Below are 17,441 nucleotides of genomic sequence, written 5' to 3' on the forward strand. Positions count from 1 at the left end.
ATGTTTTAGGCCCATTTATTTATCAGGACAAATTAAGTTTGGTTTGTCGAATATGATAATCAGATAATTTATATTATATATCTTTATTATTATAATGAAAGAAACCAGAGTAGAAGTGGTTTGAAATCAAAATTTGGATTTCAAAAATACTCCCATCTTAACCTTTAAACTTAAATGTAATTAGGTTCAAAAATAGAATCCCAAGGTAGGAGGTTGAAGAAAACCATGAATTAAAGAGTAGATTGCAAACATTTTCCCTAGAGGTTGGAGAGATTAAAAACAGTGGATTATTATTAGGAAAATTTTGCAGAATGTTGAAGATTGAGGGCATTTAGGTCATTTTCTTTTAGTCCTTCAAAGAGACCAAGGCCCAGGGATATGTTATTTAAGTTTGAAAAATATGGGGACTGGGAGAGTGAGGGTATCTCTAAATCACACTTTTATTTGACGTATAAATATAAATATCAATATCAAATGTGCGTACAAAGCGGAGAAACAGAAAGAGAGAAGCTGCTACTGGTTCGAGTTCTTCATGAACCAAGCAGATCGATTTCTCCTCCTCTACGTCGTAATTTGTTCTTGTTGTTTGATATTCGATCCATCGGTGTTCTTCTGAAGTACTTTGCTACAAATTTTGTGAATTTTGTCCTAAAAGGTATACTTTTTAAGGAATTTGAGTTAATTTCTTTGAGAATTGAACTTGTTTTTTTTTTTAAAGATTCATTCTCATCATCAATATTCACACCTAATTCCATTTACAATTTGAATTCTGCAATGTAATCCTAATTCTGGTAATAATTTGATGTCAAAACCTGCAAATTCGACTGTAGCTGAGGATTGAATTGTCGTAGGAATCTTCTTGTTTTATTCTAGATCTATGTTATGATATTTTTGTTAAAGAAGATTTGTTAAATGTTGGTAAAAATCTGATTATAATCCTCTCTTTTCAGGTGTTTCAAGGTTGATCTAGCTTGTTAATTTAGAAATCTGTCAATCAATCCTTCTCTGCAAGTAGATCTCGCTAAAATTTGAATAGGTCCTACATATATTATCCGCAATTGAGTTAGAGACAATTCAGATCCCAATGGAATCAGAGGGAGAATCTGGGGTTAGTATTTGTCTCCAATTCGACATTAGATTTCAAAATTTGTTAGCACATAAATATTTTTGTTTTTTTTTTTTTTCTGGCTTGTTTGTATTGTTCACCTTTACTTGTTTGTTCTTCCGAAGCCTTTGAAGCATACGGGTGGTAAGGTCTGCCAGATCTGTGGTGATAATGTTGGCACAATCGCAGATGGAGAACTCTTTGTTGCTTGCGATGTTTGTGCATTTCCAGTTTGTAGGCCTTGCTATGAGTACGAAATGAAAGATGGCAACCAGTCTTGCCCTCAATGCAAGACTAGATACAAGAGGCACACTGGTTTGTTGAATTTGAGTCTCATCATTGTTATTTGTATGTATACCATTGTTTTAAATCTCATCCGAGACTGAGATGACTCGCCTGAGTCATCTCAGCATCATTCAGCAACGAGATGGATGTACAAGTCTCACACTTAACACCATCTCACAAGATAAACGAGATGACTCGGACTATATTTTGAAAAACTTGACCGAGTCAACTGGGGTTTTGTATATTTTGATTAAATATTTTTTTTCGAATTTAAATATTTGTTATATAAATAAGACATGATTTGATGACTAAACATCTTCTAATCTAACTTATTTTATAAAAATATTTATAATTATTTTCATATAAATATATATGAATAAATCATTATAAACCAAGTTAAATGGTTTATCTTGTCTGAGACAAATCGGTCTCGTCCATAGACGAGACGTCAAACCGAGTTTTGAAACAATGGTATGCATAGTCACCAAAGTCGCTGACTTTAAATCATGATTTTATAGGTTGTCTATTAAATCACGAATAAATTCGCAAAGTTTCAAAAAAATCGTGTTTTAAATGAACTTCCCGATTTAATCGTCCGATTGTTGGAGGGTTTTTTCATAGTTAATTTAACATTACATGATTATGTTTAGAAATTTTAAACCCAAAAGGATGTTTTAACAATTTAGTACAAAATTAAAGGGTAATATTTTAATAAACATAGTTTTCTCTAAAACTAAAATCAAATTCAAAACTCAAAAATCATATAAGAGCTCTAATTTTTTTCTTTTATGATTTATTCTTATAGTTTAAAATAAGATTTGATGATATAATCACTTAGTAGAAAAATTTATATTGTTCTAACACTATTTCTACTTTTTCCCGATTTTTTCCGGTGTTTTTCAACTTTTTCCTGAACCCTGACTTCGTGACTATGATGGTATGTACTCTTTGCAAGACATAAATCTATAACAGTGAAGGTGTGATGTGGTGTTACTTTGCTTATTTGCAGAAATCCCTCCTCTTCATGGAAACCAAGTGGAGGATGGTGATGCTGATGACACAGCCAGTGATATCAATTACTCTTCTGGGAATCAAGACCATAAGCAGAAGATTGCTGAGCGCATGCTGAGCTGGCGTATGAGCTATGGTCGAGGGGAGGATATTGGTCCAAACTATGATAAAGAGACTCCTCATAACCACATTCCGTTGCTAACAAATGGTCAAATGGTAGGTTGATTAATTTGCTAATATGTAAATCTTATCACTATTGATCACAATAATTTTCTGTTGAAATGAATCTTTTTCTTGCTTTGTTTATTCAGGTCTCAGGAGAGTTGTCAGTGGCATCTCCAGATCATCTTTCGATGGCATCCCCTGGCGCTGGTGGCGGAGGGAAGCGTGTGTACCCACTGCCTTATGCTGCAGATATCAATCAATCACGTATGCATCTTTCACATATTATCGATTACTAGAAAGTGGCATGTGCAAACGCACATGAATCATAAGGGCTTATTTGTAATTTAAAGTATTCATTAAAGGATTTCTGAAGATTACATGGTAAAAAGGATACTTTTGTAATTTTGAAAACCAAGCAACTTGATTATATGGTCGTGGGTTGCTATTTGCTTTCTTTTTTAGCAAAATGGCCCTAATTATATTGAACATAAATGTAAAAGTGGGGCCAAAATGGCCACTCAAATTTTGGTGTCGAACAACGTCTACTCCGCCTCCTCTCATTATAATAGCAAAGATAAGGAACTTGATTATACGGTCTTGGGTTGCTATTTTCGTTGTTTTTTTTACCAAAATGACCTTAATTATATTAAATATAAATATACAAGTGGGGGCATTTATGGCCACTCAAATTTGAATTCGAATGTCTACTACTCCTTCTCTCATTATAATAGCAAAGATGTGTGTGCTGTCCATTGATACTGATTCCAGCTTTTCGGTATTATTCCTTTTGCAGCTAATATTAGGGTTGTAGATCCAGGGAGAGAATTTGGTTCACAAGGATTTGGTAATGTAGCCTGGAAAGAAAGGGTTGATGGCTGGAAGGTGAGGCAGGAGAAGAATGGGGTTCCAATGAGCACTGGCCATGCTGCATCTGAAGGCAGGGGAGGTGGAGATATTGATGCTAGTACCGATGTGCTTATAGACGACTCTTTATTGTGAGTTTCCTACTTGATTGAGTACCTTTTGCATGAGTAAGGCTAGCCGCTAGCTTTGCTAATTTAGTTAGATTTCAAATCTTACTAAGGGTTGTTGAGCTCACCTTGTGGCATCCAGAAAACATGATCCGATGCCACAGGGATGTACTGGAAAAAATTCTATGAACACTACAAAAATAATAGAAAAAAACTTACTTTTCACCACTGAATTTTAACTTTAAGTTTGGGAGTTCGGTAGCCATCCATTTTCAAAAACTTGGATCAAGTCCAAAATAAAAAATTGCGTTTTAGAAATTGTTTTTTTGGATATGAGTATTCCCATGAAAGCTAGAGGACTGTAGTATTGGATTGCCAACGTGTAATCCATTTGAGCTCAACGACCCTTAGTAAGGGTTGAAATCTTACTAAGGAAAGTGTTTTTTTCCTTTTGTATTGTAGTCATTTTTGAGTTTTAGTTATTTTCTAGTCTAAAGCAAGTCTCAAGATTCCTAATGTTTTTGTAACCATGTATGGTTGAACAAATTCTTCTGTATGAAGCATTCTCTAACATGCTTAGGTTTTCTAAGATCATATTCATTTTCATGTTTCTTTTGATTATTAGAGAAAAATGGGACAGTTTCTTATCCTCAAAATTTTCTTGTTTCCCTTGCAATGCAGGAATGATGAAGCTAGACAGCCTCTTTCGAGGAAGGTTTCTATTCCTTCATCTAGGATAAACCCTTACAGGATGGTCATTGTTCTACGGCTAATTATTCTCTCCATTTTCTTGCACTATCGTCTAACAAACCCTGTCCCTAATGCATATGCATTGTGGTTGATATCTGTGATATGTGAGATATGGTTTGCAATTTCGTGGATATTGGATCAGTTCCCTAAATGGCTTCCTGTAAACCGCGAGACGTATCTTGACAGGCTTGCTCTTAGGTAAAACATTCTTACGCCCTTCCTCATTCATTTACACAGTGAAAAAAATTTACAATATATATTTTTTTTAAATCGCGATTAATTCACGATTTTAATAGTTGTCAATTAAATCATTAATTTTTCAAAAAATCATGAAGTTTGAAAAAATCTTTGATTTTTCAAAAAATCACGATTAATCATGATTTAATCAACGATTTTTTGAAAAATTATAAGTTATTTTTATTTTTAGCATTTTTTAAGTATTATTTAACATATGAAATACATATTTATTACATTTTTTATAATTTAAAAAATTATTTTTATTTTTTAATTTATCCGATGTTGAGAATGACTTTTCCTGAAACTTTCTCTTGCTGAATTATTCCTGAACCACAACTTTGTCACTATGTTCATTTATACTAAATTCTTCATTGATGATGTAATCATTTTACTTGCTTTGCACTCTATATTAGAAGGTTAGTTTTACTCATTTTCAGAGTTCTCATCAAAATTTCACGTGGACTACAGATACGACCGAGAAGGAGAGCCATCTCAGTTGGCTGCTGTTGATATTTTTGTCAGTACTGTCGACCCTTTAAAGGAGCCTCCTCTTGTAACAGCCAATACTGTGCTATCAATCCTTGCAGTTGACTATCCAGTTGACAAAGTCTCTTGCTATGTCTCTGATGATGGATCCGCTATGTTGACATTTGAGGCTCTGTCTGAAACTTCAGAATTTGCCCGGAAATGGGTTCCTTTCTGCAAGAAATACAGCATTGAACCCCGGGCTCCGGAATGGTACTTTGCAAAAAAGATTGACTACTTGAAAGATAAAGTTCAACCATCATTTGTCAAAGATCGCAGAGCTATGAAGGTAGATAGATAATTTGTTATTTTCATTGAGTCTTTTATGATTCTTTTTAACCCTTTTTATGTTCATGGATCCTTAATGGTGTTAGTGGTACTTATATTTGCAGAGAGAGTATGAAGAGTTTAAAATTCGTGTCAATGGGCTTGTTGCTAAGGCACAAAAAGTTCCTGATGAGGGATGGATCATGCAGGATGGTACACCATGGCCTGGGAATAATACCAGAGATCATCCAGGAATGATCCAGGTTGGACCACCATTTTGACTTTCATTGATCTAATCATCTATATATATATATATAGCTGAACTTGACTAATATTGGTTCCTTGATCTAATGTTTTTTGAATTGGGGGGTGGTGAAAGAGAAACACATTCTACTATAACCAAAACAATTAGTTCCCTATCAAAATATCCCAACAAAACCATTGAAGCGAAACCTTTTGGAGTCCTTCAAATAGAGGACCATGAATACGAAAGAGTTTTCATATTCTTACTGGTTTTTCAGCTATGAATTTCTTTTTAGATGGGAGGATGTTTGTTTGAATAGCTTCCTTCATTAATCATGCATAGGTTGTTTTTTTTTTTTTTTTTTCTTTTGTTGCTTTTGGTCCTTTATGATGAGTAAAAGAATTTTATGAACAAAGGAAAATTTAAGAGTTTCCCATCCTATTACAAACCCCACCTACCCACAAAGTACACCCTTCTAACTTCAATAAAAATTGAACTTCAACGGAATAAGAGACCAAATCGTCAATGATGATCTCATGATCGCCTCTCTTTTGCCTCCAACACTCTAGCGTTGCTTTTGGTCATTTGTTGGTCGATGTTCCTGATCACCTGTTTTTTTGTTGCTTTTCATTGATTAAATTTTTTTACTTATAAGAGAAAAATATATTCTTGAAAACTAGACCTGGAGATTCCTTGTCAAACACCATTCTATACATTTACTTTGACGAAGACCAGCATACCCCAAACGGTATGAAGTTCTTCATTTGATGAACAATAATCAGAGGCAGCAGTGTATTGTTTCCCCTATGTTGTTTTGGCTTTTCTTAATGGGTAAGGAAACTCGTTCAGTTGGATGAGGCAATGGCACTTCAACTTCACCCTAGACTCATGTAAGTAGCAAACTTAGAGCTTAAAGACTATAAAGTAAGTGGAGTCAAATGAGTGTAGTTGATGGTTCTTGATGCTCACTCGAAGTGTCAGACAAATTTGGAAGTTCAGAATCCTACATTTCATGTATTCTTGTGACACTTCCATTTTTCTTTCCTTTTCTTTTTGGAAGATGTCAAATAGTATTCATCATAGTATATCTTTGGTATAAAAAAAAAATTATCACAGTATATAAATTTAAATCTTTCCAACTTGAAACTTTTTTTTTAAAATCTCAAATATACTTTTAAATATATGTACCTTTTTTTTATTGTTTGGCAAGCCTCTGTTTTATGACATCAGTAACTCGATGTTGGGGAGAATTGAAGCCAGGTATATGGTATCATCACCCAGTACTTTACCAACTAAGCTAACTAGCACCTGCAAATATTTGTATACTCATATTTATTTATTTTGATAAGTATAATATATTAATGAAAAGAGGGAAAACAAAGTACAAGGAAGCCAAGGAAGCCTCTTAAATATCAACAAAACAAAGGAAAGCCAAAACATCAATGATTACATAAAGAGTTCCATTTAAAAACAAAGTCATCAAAAGTAGTCCCCGTGAACTCTATACTCTTATTTATTGATATGTATCCCATCACATAATGCATTATTGTCCTTATTATTATATTAATATAAATTATTTATTCTACATTAATTTAAAATACAACGCGGAGTACAGGAATCTTACTTTTTACGTTTTGCCCAACCTGACACTCTACCCATGTCGGACTCTGACATCTGTAATTGTATCTGTGCAATGCAGTTTATACCAACTATTTGCATTTGGCTAACAAAAATTTCCACAGACTTATTGGACACCAAATCTCACGTCGCTTCTCGTCCATGTATTTTCCACACAGATTTATTAATTCAACTATGAGTTTCGACTGTGAAGTGCTGGTCGTGACTTTTTTCTATGCTACAGCAAGGACTGATTTCTGTAGTTCACTCCCATCCCCAATATATGTCACTCAACTTGAATATAATATCATTGTTTACAGGTTTTCTTAGGCCATAGCGGAGGACTGGACAGTGAAGGTAATGAGTTGCCACGCTTGGTCTATGTGTCTCGTGAGAAGCGTCCAGGCTTCCAACATCACAAGAAGGCTGGTGCAATGAATGCACTTGTAAGTTTTCTAAATAATCCCAATGAGAAGCTTATCCATTTGGGTGCATATCATTTCTAATCAGCCATGTATCCCTCCTTCACAGGTTCGTGTGTCAGCAGTTCTTACCAATGGACCCTACATGCTTAATCTTGATTGTGATCACTACATAAACAACAGCAAGGCCTTGCGTGAAGCTATGTGTTTTATGATGGACCCAAACCTGGGGAAATCAGTCTGTTATGTTCAATTTCCACAGAGATTTGATGGTATCGATAAGAATGATCGATACGCCAATCGTAATACTGTTTTCTTTGATGTAGGTCCTTTTTCTCTCATTCGATTTTATTGTATTTATCCTCCTTTTGTTCGTTCATGAATTTATTTGATTTTGCTCGTCTATGCATTGTTTGTCCAATACGTTAGTTGGTTTGGACTATTCATGGACATCTTTAGTGTCCTAAAAGTGATGAAACAAATTCAATATTCACACAATAATATAAGAGAGCTGCTATTGGCATCCCAACTTTTACTTATTACACCCCAATTAAAAATAAAGAAAATAAGTGAATGGTTGAGAATAAGTAAAAGTTGGTGTGGCAATAGAAGCTCTCTCGTTTTTTCTTTTTTACCTTTTGCCAGATGTCTATTTTTTGGGTTTAGGATTTTACATGAGCCTAATCATATTTGTAAACAGCTACTGAAATTGTTTCAAAAGTGTTACAATGTTCTGTAATGTTGAGATTAGAATTTGAGCCAGACCTTTCTAATGCTTGAAGAGTGTCTTTTAATCTTTATTGGGATGTGATTAATAATTTAAGAAATTGCGGTGTAATAAGTAAAAGTTGGGATGCCAATAGCAGCTCTTTAATATAAACTGGGGTTGAAGCCACTGCAATACGTAATGTCACACTTCTAAACGTCAATGCCTTACTTGCAGGATTATTGTTTGATATTGGCCGTTCTTATCTTTTGTTTGCCTGTTTTTCTGATTCTGCTTCTTTCTTTTGGATTTTAGATCAATTTAAGAGGTTTGGATGGAATCCAAGGTCCTGTTTATGTGGGTACTGGATGTGTTTTCAATAGAACTGCATTATATGGTTACGAACCTCCTCTCAAAACTAAGCATAGGAAATCAAGTTTTCTCTCCACATGCTTTGGTGGAGTACGGAAGAAGGGTTCAAAATCAAGCAAAAAGAGCTCAGAAAAGAAGAAATCTGGCAAGCATGTGGACCCTACCTTGCCAATATTCAATCTGGAAGATATTGAAGAGGGGGTTGAAGGTAATATTGTCTTTATTTTTCAGTTCACCAAGTCCACAAATTGAATGCATGATGCAATGTCTGATTGGATGCACTGACATTTTCATTTTCTTAGTTGTTTTGATTCCCTGATTCTTCAACATGGCCCAGCATACGTATATTAACATGATAAGATATCATAACTGCTACCAGATACGTGCATGCATGCTTATATTATTTTTTGGGGGATTGGTAAGCTGGACTTGAGCCCACGAGCTCTAATTTGTTTTGCAATATGTCAAACCAACTGAGCCATGGTCTAAGTCCTCATGCATGCTTATACTACAGTTTTCTTTGTCTACAATTGTATTAATTACTAGAGTTTGCCTATGCTTACAGCACGGTCATCCTCTTTGGGATTAAGGGGGTAAAAGAGGAAAGACAATTAAGTTGTAGGAGTACTATTGGAAAAGGAGTAGAAGAGTAAAGGCAATAAAGTTAGAGGGGTATTATTTAAAAAAAGGGGGGAAGAGGAAAGAAAATAAAGTTGAAAGGGTATTGTTGGAAATTGGTAAAAGAGAAAAAGCAATAAAGTTGAAAGGGTATTCTTTGAAAGGGGATGATAGAATAGGGAATGAAGTTGAAATTGTTTCTTGAGATGTATGTGAAATTGACAACACTGGGGAAGACAACCATTGTGTTTTATTACATAGATTATTTCTCCAACTCATAACACTTTCCAAGTTTGTTTTGTAGGCAGAAGTATATAAAGAGTATTTTTGAACTGATGGGACTTTTAGAAAGTATGCATCACTAGAAGTTTCATTACAATTTATGTGATGTAAATACCAAAACATGTAATAAAATTTCTTGAAGTCAAAGTATGTTGTCATCACATTTTGGGTTGGCGAACTTGTATCTATATCTCTGTCCAAGTATAATCTGCCATTTACTTCTTGTTTCTCTGCAACAATATCTCTGTTTTTTAATGTATATTAGAGTTCTCTAAGAATTCAATTTGTAACAGTTTCTGATTTTCATTATTATTTATTTTAGAGAGATTCTATCGCCGCACCAACTTTTGCTAACGCCACCCCAATTCATATGTAAATCACAAAAGAATTAGCAAACGTCTTGGGGTGGCATTAGCAAAAGTTGGTGTGGCAATAGAAGCTCTGTTATTTTATCCATCTACTTTTTTTTTTTTTTTCTATCCTTAATTGTCTTATTTTGTTGGTACCAAAATGTTTTCTACATTGACCCCCATTGCATGCCTAGGTAACATTGATTGATTCAGGCAAATCTTATTAATCCATATAGAATCTCTTGTCCTTGTTTTGATGCGATATTGATCCTCCTTTGCCCATTTGAAAATCAGGTACTGGATTTGATGATGAGAAGTCATTGCTCATGTCACAGATGAGTCTGGAGAAGAGGTTTGGTCAGTCAGCTGTGTTTGTTGCTTCTACGCTCATGGAAAATGGTGGTGTTCCTCAGTCGGCCACTCCGGAGACTCTCCTCAAAGAAGCTATCCATGTTATAAGCTGTGGATATGAGGACAAGTCGGACTGGGGAAGTGAGGTATGTTGGTTCTCTTATTTGATTCTTCTTCTTTGTACCTTTTACCTTTTTAGTTTGCATGTATAGAGATTCCAGAATGAAAAACAAACTTAAGGGAAAATGAGAGATCACCATCACCATCATCATCATCTATAACTTATCCCAAAGGTTGGGATTGTTAACATGAATCCTACTTCACCCTTCAACTTTCTCTTGAACCATATGGTTGGGATTGTTAACGTGAATCCTACTTGACCCTTCAACTTTCTCTTGAATCATATCCTAAGTCAATCATAAGTGAGTGTAGGCTTGCATGCAGGCCCAAACTTGGATAAAGGAGGGTTTTGCCAGGTTGATAGTGTAAGAAGTGTCAAACTTACTAAATTGGATCCAAGTGGCAAAGCTTATTTTATTTGAAATTTGAAATTGATACTTAGAAAATGATTAAGAAACCCTTCATTGTAAACTTGATTGAAGGATTGGACATTGTCTTGATTAACAAAATAACCAAATTGTCTTCAACTTCATGGTCGTAACTTTTGTTCTCTAGTTTTGCATCCAATGTTCAAGCCTCTAGGTTCACATTTCAGAATTGGGTGTCACAGAACAACTCATGTACTATGTTTTTCTCGAGGAACCAACATGTTTGGATGGGTTTTGTGAGAAGTTATATTCTCTTTTGGGGCTTAATGGTATACAGGAATGGTTTTTTTTACCATAAAGACAAGACCTTGTTAACTGTATATGTAAATTTTTTTTTTTTTTGTTTTACATACATTTCTGTCATTTCTTTCATCTTGGTTTGTTAACAAAAACATTGCCTTTTGTTTCTACAGATAGGATGGATCTATGGTTCTGTTACAGAAGATATTCTAACAGGATTCAAGATGCATGCTCGTGGTTGGCGATCAATCTATTGCATGCCTCAGCCCCCAGCCTTCAAAGGATCTGCTCCTATTAATCTTTCAGATCGTCTGAACCAAGTGCTTCGTTGGGCTCTGGGTTCTGTTGAAATTCTTCTTAGTCGGCACTGTCCCATATGGTATGGTTACGGTGGAAGGCTGAAATGGCTTGAGAGATTCGCATACATCAACACCACTATTTACCCAATTACTGCCATTCCTCTTCTTGCATATTGTACATTACCGGCTGTCTGTCTTCTAACAGGAAAGTTTATCATTCCACAGGTAACTACGACTACCTTCCCCAACTTGAAAATCATTAGAGGTCACCGGGGTTGAAATCCATACACAAAAGTGAAATACTTTCTTAAGTAAGATAGTAAGATTTTAAGCCTTTTCTAAGGGTCGTTTTGCTCAAATGGATTACCACATCAACCCCACAGCCCTCTAAATTTCATAAAAAAACTCAGACCCAAAAAAAAGGAAAAATTCAAAAAGCAATGTTTTTTGAGCTTATCCAAGGTTTTGAAAATGGATGGCTACTGAACTTTCACCTAACTCCCAAACTTAAATTTAAAATTCAACAGTGAAAAATAGCCTCTCGTTTTTTTGGAAAAAGTTTTTCCTTCAAATTTCATAGAATTTTATCCTCTACAACCCTAAAGCATTGGATCATGTTTTTGGATGCCACAAGGTGAGCAAAAGGACCCTTAGTAAGGCTAGTCGGACTCTACCCAAAACATAGATGATGCTATTTATAATGGACTAATGATAAACTGACGCTCTTGACGTGGCATGTGAACAAAACCATAGATCCTTGTGTATCTCGAAGAAAAAGATCTATGGTTCTGTGCACTGCCACGTCAAGAGTGTCAGTTTATCATGACTCTTTCTATTGTGTGCCAACCGTGTTTTGGGATTGCATGCCTTTGGTTGAATTGGGCTTTTGCAGTATAGTATTAAAACAATTGACACCTTCCTTCTCTTGTTTACTGATTTTGGTATTTAATATTGAACCAACCCCAAAAACCCAATTAAAAATAAAGATACCAAGTGAAGGGTTGACAATAATTAAAAGTTGGGGTGCCAATAGAAGCTCTCTATTATTTGAATATTGTGATCATCTTTTATTGGGGGGGGGGGGGTAAATAATTTAAGAAATTGGGTGTAATAAGTAAGAGTTGGGGTGCCAATAGAAGTTCCTCATTTTAACCAGTATTGTTTGAAATGGCTGAGATTCTCCTTATTTAGTGAATGGTTATTTACATGATCATTATTTTTTATTGCAGATCAGTAACTTTGCTAGTATCTGGTTTATAACCCTTTTTCTTTCCATCTTCGCTACGGGTATATTGGAGATGCGGTGGAGTGGCGTTGGGATTGACGAATGGTGGAGAAATGAACAATTTTGGGTTATAGGAGGTGTGTCTGCCCATCTTTTTGCTGTCTTTCAAGGTCTACTCAAAGTCCTTGCAGGGATTGACACCAACTTCACTGTCACTTCCAAAGCATCAGATGAGGATGGTGATTTCACCGAGCTTTACATGTTCAAATGGACGACTCTTCTCATTCCACCCACCACACTCCTCATAATTAACTTGGTAGGAGTTGTTGCTGGGATCTCCTATGCTATTAACAGTGGATACCAATCATGGGGTCCCCTCTTTGGGAAGCTATTCTTTGCTTTCTGGGTGATTGTCCATCTGTATCCTTTCCTCAAGGGATTGATGGGACGACAGAACCGGACACCCACCATTGTGATTGTTTGGTCAATTCTCCTTGCTTCCATCTTCTCTTTGTTATGGGTGCGGATTGATCCGTTCACCACCCGAGTTACCGGTCCAGATGTTTCACAGTGTGGAATCAATTGCTAGAGGGTGTGAAAGAAAGAAAACTAAAAGCCTAATCTATACAGGGTTTCAGTTTAATTATGATTCTAATTGGTTGGGGTGTTTGTTTATCTTATTTTGTAGAGAGTATGGCCAGGATAAACAAGGCCTATCTGTTTATTGAAAAGCTGGGCACCAAGAAAATGTGTTTCATCTTTTATGCTGGCTTCTGATAATTATTCAGAAAACACTAGTTTTCTTGATTGAAGCCTATTTTTCATCAACCGGCTTTGGAATTGGAAGTGCTGGAACTTGGAAAATAGCCTTAATGGGTGTTTCATGGGGCGGCATGGAAAGTCTGAATTGTGCGTGCAAACCACCCCCAAAGTGTGGATAGGAACTGTAAAAGCATTCTGTTGTGTAATATTTGTTAGACAACTGGCAAATTTTTGTCCGAATAAAATTGGTTGCTGGAGTTGTTTTCTTACAAATCGTGGTTTTTTTTTTTTTTTTTTTTGGTGGGAATCACTTCAGATGTTTGGTAATATTACTTCAAGCCAAGTACCAGTTTTGTCAGATTTGTGTTTGTATATTTTCCTCCTCTCTCGGGTGTGTCACACGCTACAATAGATTGATCATTTGGAGTATTTGCTTGGTTAACATGGTATCAAAGCGTTAAATTCATATAGGTCACACGTTCGATTCTTTTCACTGAGGGGAATTGTCGAGTGTATATTTTCCTTATTCCCCCAATAAAGCCCCATGACCGACCTTCTTATATTCATAGTTGTCCCCCTCTCTAACAAATCAGTCTTTTGGAATAGTTGTTTGGTTAACAATTTGTTACTATACAAGGTCTACTTAGAGGATTAAGGGCAATAATATACCATGGGCTTAAATGAGAATAATCTGGTTCGATAGGCCTTCAATCCACATTTTCCTTACATTAATGGGTACCTCACGAAATCCTGATCAGACGAATAGAATTCATTTGGCTGACACCAAATATATGAGATAATAAGGTTTCGTGATGATGCCAGGAGCCTACTTCTAGCTGCATCACCATCCTTTAAGCATTGGTTTCTATGGAGGGCAATTCTCAGAGCTATTGACACGTGACTACCAAGAAAATAGTTATCGACCCACCGACTAAATGAAGTGTTACTGAGGTTCACAGGCCGGTTGAGACTAGCTCAGAACACTTCAGACTAACGTGATAGAGGTGACAGCACTAACACTGGCATGACAGATGACAGACATGATAACGCATGATCTAACAGATCGGTTTCGACTGCCCTAGACCTATCAGAGCAATTGTAGCCACTACTGTCATTGACGGGCTAAAAAGCAGGTAAACCACTCTGAGGACATATTGGAAGATCCGCCAATCAGGACTCTTATAAATACCAGGTTGTAATCCATAGAAAAGGTTAGAAAAAATACTTCTTAGAGAACTCTTTAATAACTCGACAATAATTCTAACTTGATCATCGGGGTGGTCCTATTGTAGGCACCCACTGAGCTAAGGAGACTTTGAAGGGTATCTCGAGGTAGTGCAAGAAATTGCATCTACAATTTGATGCCATTTGTGGTAAACTTACAAGGAGAAAAACGACAAACATGGTGAAAGCTAGAGGCGAGGTGCGTGGAGAACCATCAAACCCCTTACCAACGGACTTACCTCCAACATCGTAGGATCTCATGCTTGCAATGTACAACTTACTAATAGAGATGAGAGAAGAGATACGTAGGGGGTTAGAAAAGCAGAATGATGAAATTACGGCCATCAAGAGAGAGAATGAGGAGCTCAGGCAAAAGCTGGGCAAAGGGACATAGACTGGAGGGGTGTTAGATAGAGAAGGAAGTCGAGGGCCTACGGTCCGTGCAGTTGAGAAAACTAAGGCCGGTCCAACTATATATTCTACAACAGTGAGAACGCAGCAAGGAAGTTTCGAAACTCGAGACCTAATGACAAGGAGAGGGGTGGAGGAAAAGTTGAAGAGAAGAGATGAGGAACTCGCTCGAGGAAATGACCCTAGGCAAAAAGCTTGAAATGCAATTCGGGAGCTCAAATCACCAACAATAATGAACTCGGAACCCCCACAAGCATTCCATGCACCAAAGTTTGAGACGTACGACGGGACGAGAGATCCCATGGATCATGTCCTTCATTACAGGAGTCAGATGGTACTATAATAGAGCGATGACTCTTTACTTTGCAAACTTTTTCTCATCCACACTTAGGCATGGAGCTATGTCTTGGTTCAAAGGATTACCAGCAGGGTCAATAGCAAATTTTTCCAACCTAAAAGAGTCGTTCGTCGGACAATTCGTGCACTTACGAAAGAAGAAGGTCGGGGTTAACACCCTTTTCAACTTACGACAGGAGGTTGGAGAAAGCATACGGTCTTTTATTACTCGATTTCGAACCAAAGTGATAGCTATCAAAGGCATAGATGAAGTGACCGCGTGTACAGCTTACGTTGCAGCAGTTATTCCTGGAACACGGGTGCATGAATCACTTATAAAGTCCAACCCCACAAGGCTTGAGGATTTGTACTTGAAGGTGGAAAAATACATTATAGTGGAAGAGTCGATAAAAAGTAGAGGTCGGGGAGCACAAACAGTTGCTAACAGCAAGGGTGGACATGCGATCCAGAAAGTAGTTACCGAGCTAAGAGAGGGGGATAGCAAGAAAAGATGACGAGGCCCAAAGGAACAATCAAGATGGAAGAGGGGACGAATATATATACCACTCAATAAAAAACTGTCTACGATACTAAGGCATATTAGGACCGACCTTGGTTTCGTTCAACCACTTCGGGATTATCGAAGCAAACTGGGAAAGCCGTATTGTGAATACCACAGGGCGGAAGACCATCCAACTGAGGATTGTTATAAATTATAACATATCATCCAGGATATGGTTGAAGATGGGAAGCTCAGGAGATATGTGTTTTCCACAGGAGGAGGAAAGGAAAGAGGCCTCGAGGGAAAATAATCGAAGACCGCCACCCCAGCAAGCTAAAGAAGATGGGCGGCGCGAACCCGAGGTACGCAGAGTGGTACACACAATCATGGGAGTGCATGAGTCAGATAGACAGTCTCGACAACTAGCCAGGGCAAGAGTGATGAAAATCCAGCACGAAATTAGTGTAAACCATGTTACCTCGGGAGTACATTTGGTGAAGGTGACAAGCCCAGCAGTAGGGGAGAGGGTGATAGCATTCACAAAAGGTGACTTGCAAGGCACGACTATGCCTTATCAGGACACGCTCGTTATAGCTCTCCCAATCAGAAATGTGGACATAAGGAGGATCCTCATAAATGCAGGAAGCGCAGTAGACATCCTCTTCCTGGGGGCAGCGAAGAAAATGGGGATCTCAGAGAGCCTGGTGCCAACACAATCTACCGTATACGGATTCAACAGGGTATCAAGTAGCTCGATGGGAGAGATTACCCTCCTAGTAATGGCAAGATCAAAGGTGGTGATGACGAGGTTCATAGTGATCGAAACAGACTCAACTTATGATGCAATCCTCGGAAGAAAGTGGATACATGAGATGAAGGCTGTTTTGTCGACCTACTATCAGGTAATCCGATTTTCGAGTGAAGATGGGGTGATGGAAGTCAGAGGAGATCAGGAGATGGCGCAATGGTGTTTCCATTTGGCTTTAAAGCCAGTAAAATGCCCTGGAACTGAGACGCAAAGGAAGATAAAAGAGCCACCCGTCGAAGGAAGGCGGTTATAGCAATTACAAAACGAACCACGACACGAACAAGCAGCAGCCATAGAATAGGTGGAAACAATGGACCTCGGCACTTCTGGGAATAGCTCGTAAGCATTAGGACAATGCTGTTACAGCAAGAACGAAGTTCCCTAGTACAGTTGTTGAGGGCAAACAAAGATATGTTTGCATGGTTTCTTAGCAATATGCCAGGAATAGATCCCTCGGTTGCGTGTTACTGGTTGGATGTTGACATTGCATTCTAACCAGTTCGGCAAAAACCAAGGAGATTGTCACCTCGGTTAAGGCAATGGGTGAACAAGGAGATCGACAAGCTTTTAAGAGCAGGGTTCATCAGAGAAGTCGAGTACCCTGAGTAGATAAGCCAACATAGTGGCAGTACCGAAAAAGGATGGAAGGGTCAGGGTGTGCATCAATTTCACGAACCTTAATAAAGCTTGCCCAAAGGATAGTTTCCCATTACCGAGGATAGATAAACTGGTTGATGCCACAGTAGGGCATGAGAAAATGTCCTTTATGGACGGATACTTGGACTATAATCAGATCCCTTAATAACTA

The 17,441-nt window shown here is 37.3% G+C and overlaps 2 protein-coding genes across 3 annotated transcripts; both read left to right on the forward strand.

Moving 5' to 3' along the window:
- Nucleotides 1-477: 477 nt before the first annotated feature.
- On the forward strand, nucleotides 478-13,185 carry LOC147381571 (cellulose synthase A catalytic subunit 3 [UDP-forming]-like). 2 transcript variants are annotated; one of them, XM_086430253.1, is made up of 15 exons: nucleotides 478-655; nucleotides 951-1,108; nucleotides 1,231-1,420; nucleotides 2,400-2,617; nucleotides 2,713-2,830; nucleotides 3,360-3,561; nucleotides 4,219-4,485; nucleotides 4,993-5,338; nucleotides 5,442-5,579; nucleotides 7,498-7,623; nucleotides 7,709-7,921; nucleotides 8,621-8,885; nucleotides 10,222-10,424; nucleotides 11,240-11,590; nucleotides 12,595-13,185. In XM_086430253.1, exons 2-15 carry the CDS (start codon nucleotides 1,085-1,087, stop codon nucleotides 13,177-13,179), a joined length of 3,246 nt encoding a protein of 1,081 aa, XP_086286379.1. In that variant the 5' UTR covers nucleotides 478-655; nucleotides 951-1,084; the 3' UTR covers nucleotides 13,180-13,185. The 2 variants fall into 2 exon arrangements, with proteins under 2 accessions (XP_086286379.1, XP_086286380.1); XM_086430254.1 differs by lacking the exon at nucleotides 1,231-1,420.
- A 2,152-nt stretch (nucleotides 13,186-15,337) lies between these two features.
- Nucleotides 15,338-15,838, forward strand: LOC147381572 (uncharacterized). The gene has a single exon (XM_086430252.1). It carries the CDS (start codon nucleotides 15,338-15,340, stop codon nucleotides 15,836-15,838), a length of 501 nt encoding a protein of 166 aa, XP_086286378.1.
- Nucleotides 15,839-17,441: the final 1,603 nt, after the last annotated feature.

Source organism: Akebia trifoliata, unplaced genomic scaffold (assembly GCF_017979445.1).
Source record: "Akebia trifoliata isolate Shusen 1 unplaced genomic scaffold, ASM1797944v1 Contig00348, whole genome shotgun sequence".
Lineage (NCBI taxonomy): Eukaryota > Viridiplantae > Streptophyta > Magnoliopsida > Ranunculales > Lardizabalaceae > Akebia > Akebia trifoliata.

Excerpts from the sequence above, each read along its gene's own strand:
- LOC147381571 (XM_086430253.1), top strand. The coding sequence starts at position 1,085 with ATGGAATCAGAGGGAGAATCTGGG. Across the intron at positions 5,580-7,497 it reads ATCATCCAGGAATGATCCAG|GTTTTCTTAGGCCATAGCGG; the intron begins GTTGGACCACCA and ends CATTGTTTACAG. Across the intron at positions 11,591-12,594 it reads GAAAGTTTATCATTCCACAG|ATCAGTAACTTTGCTAGTAT; the intron begins GTAACTACGACT and ends TTTTTATTGCAG.
- LOC147381572 (XM_086430252.1), top strand. The coding sequence starts at position 15,338 with ATGACTCTTTACTTTGCAAACTTTTTCTCATCCACACTTAGGCATGGA.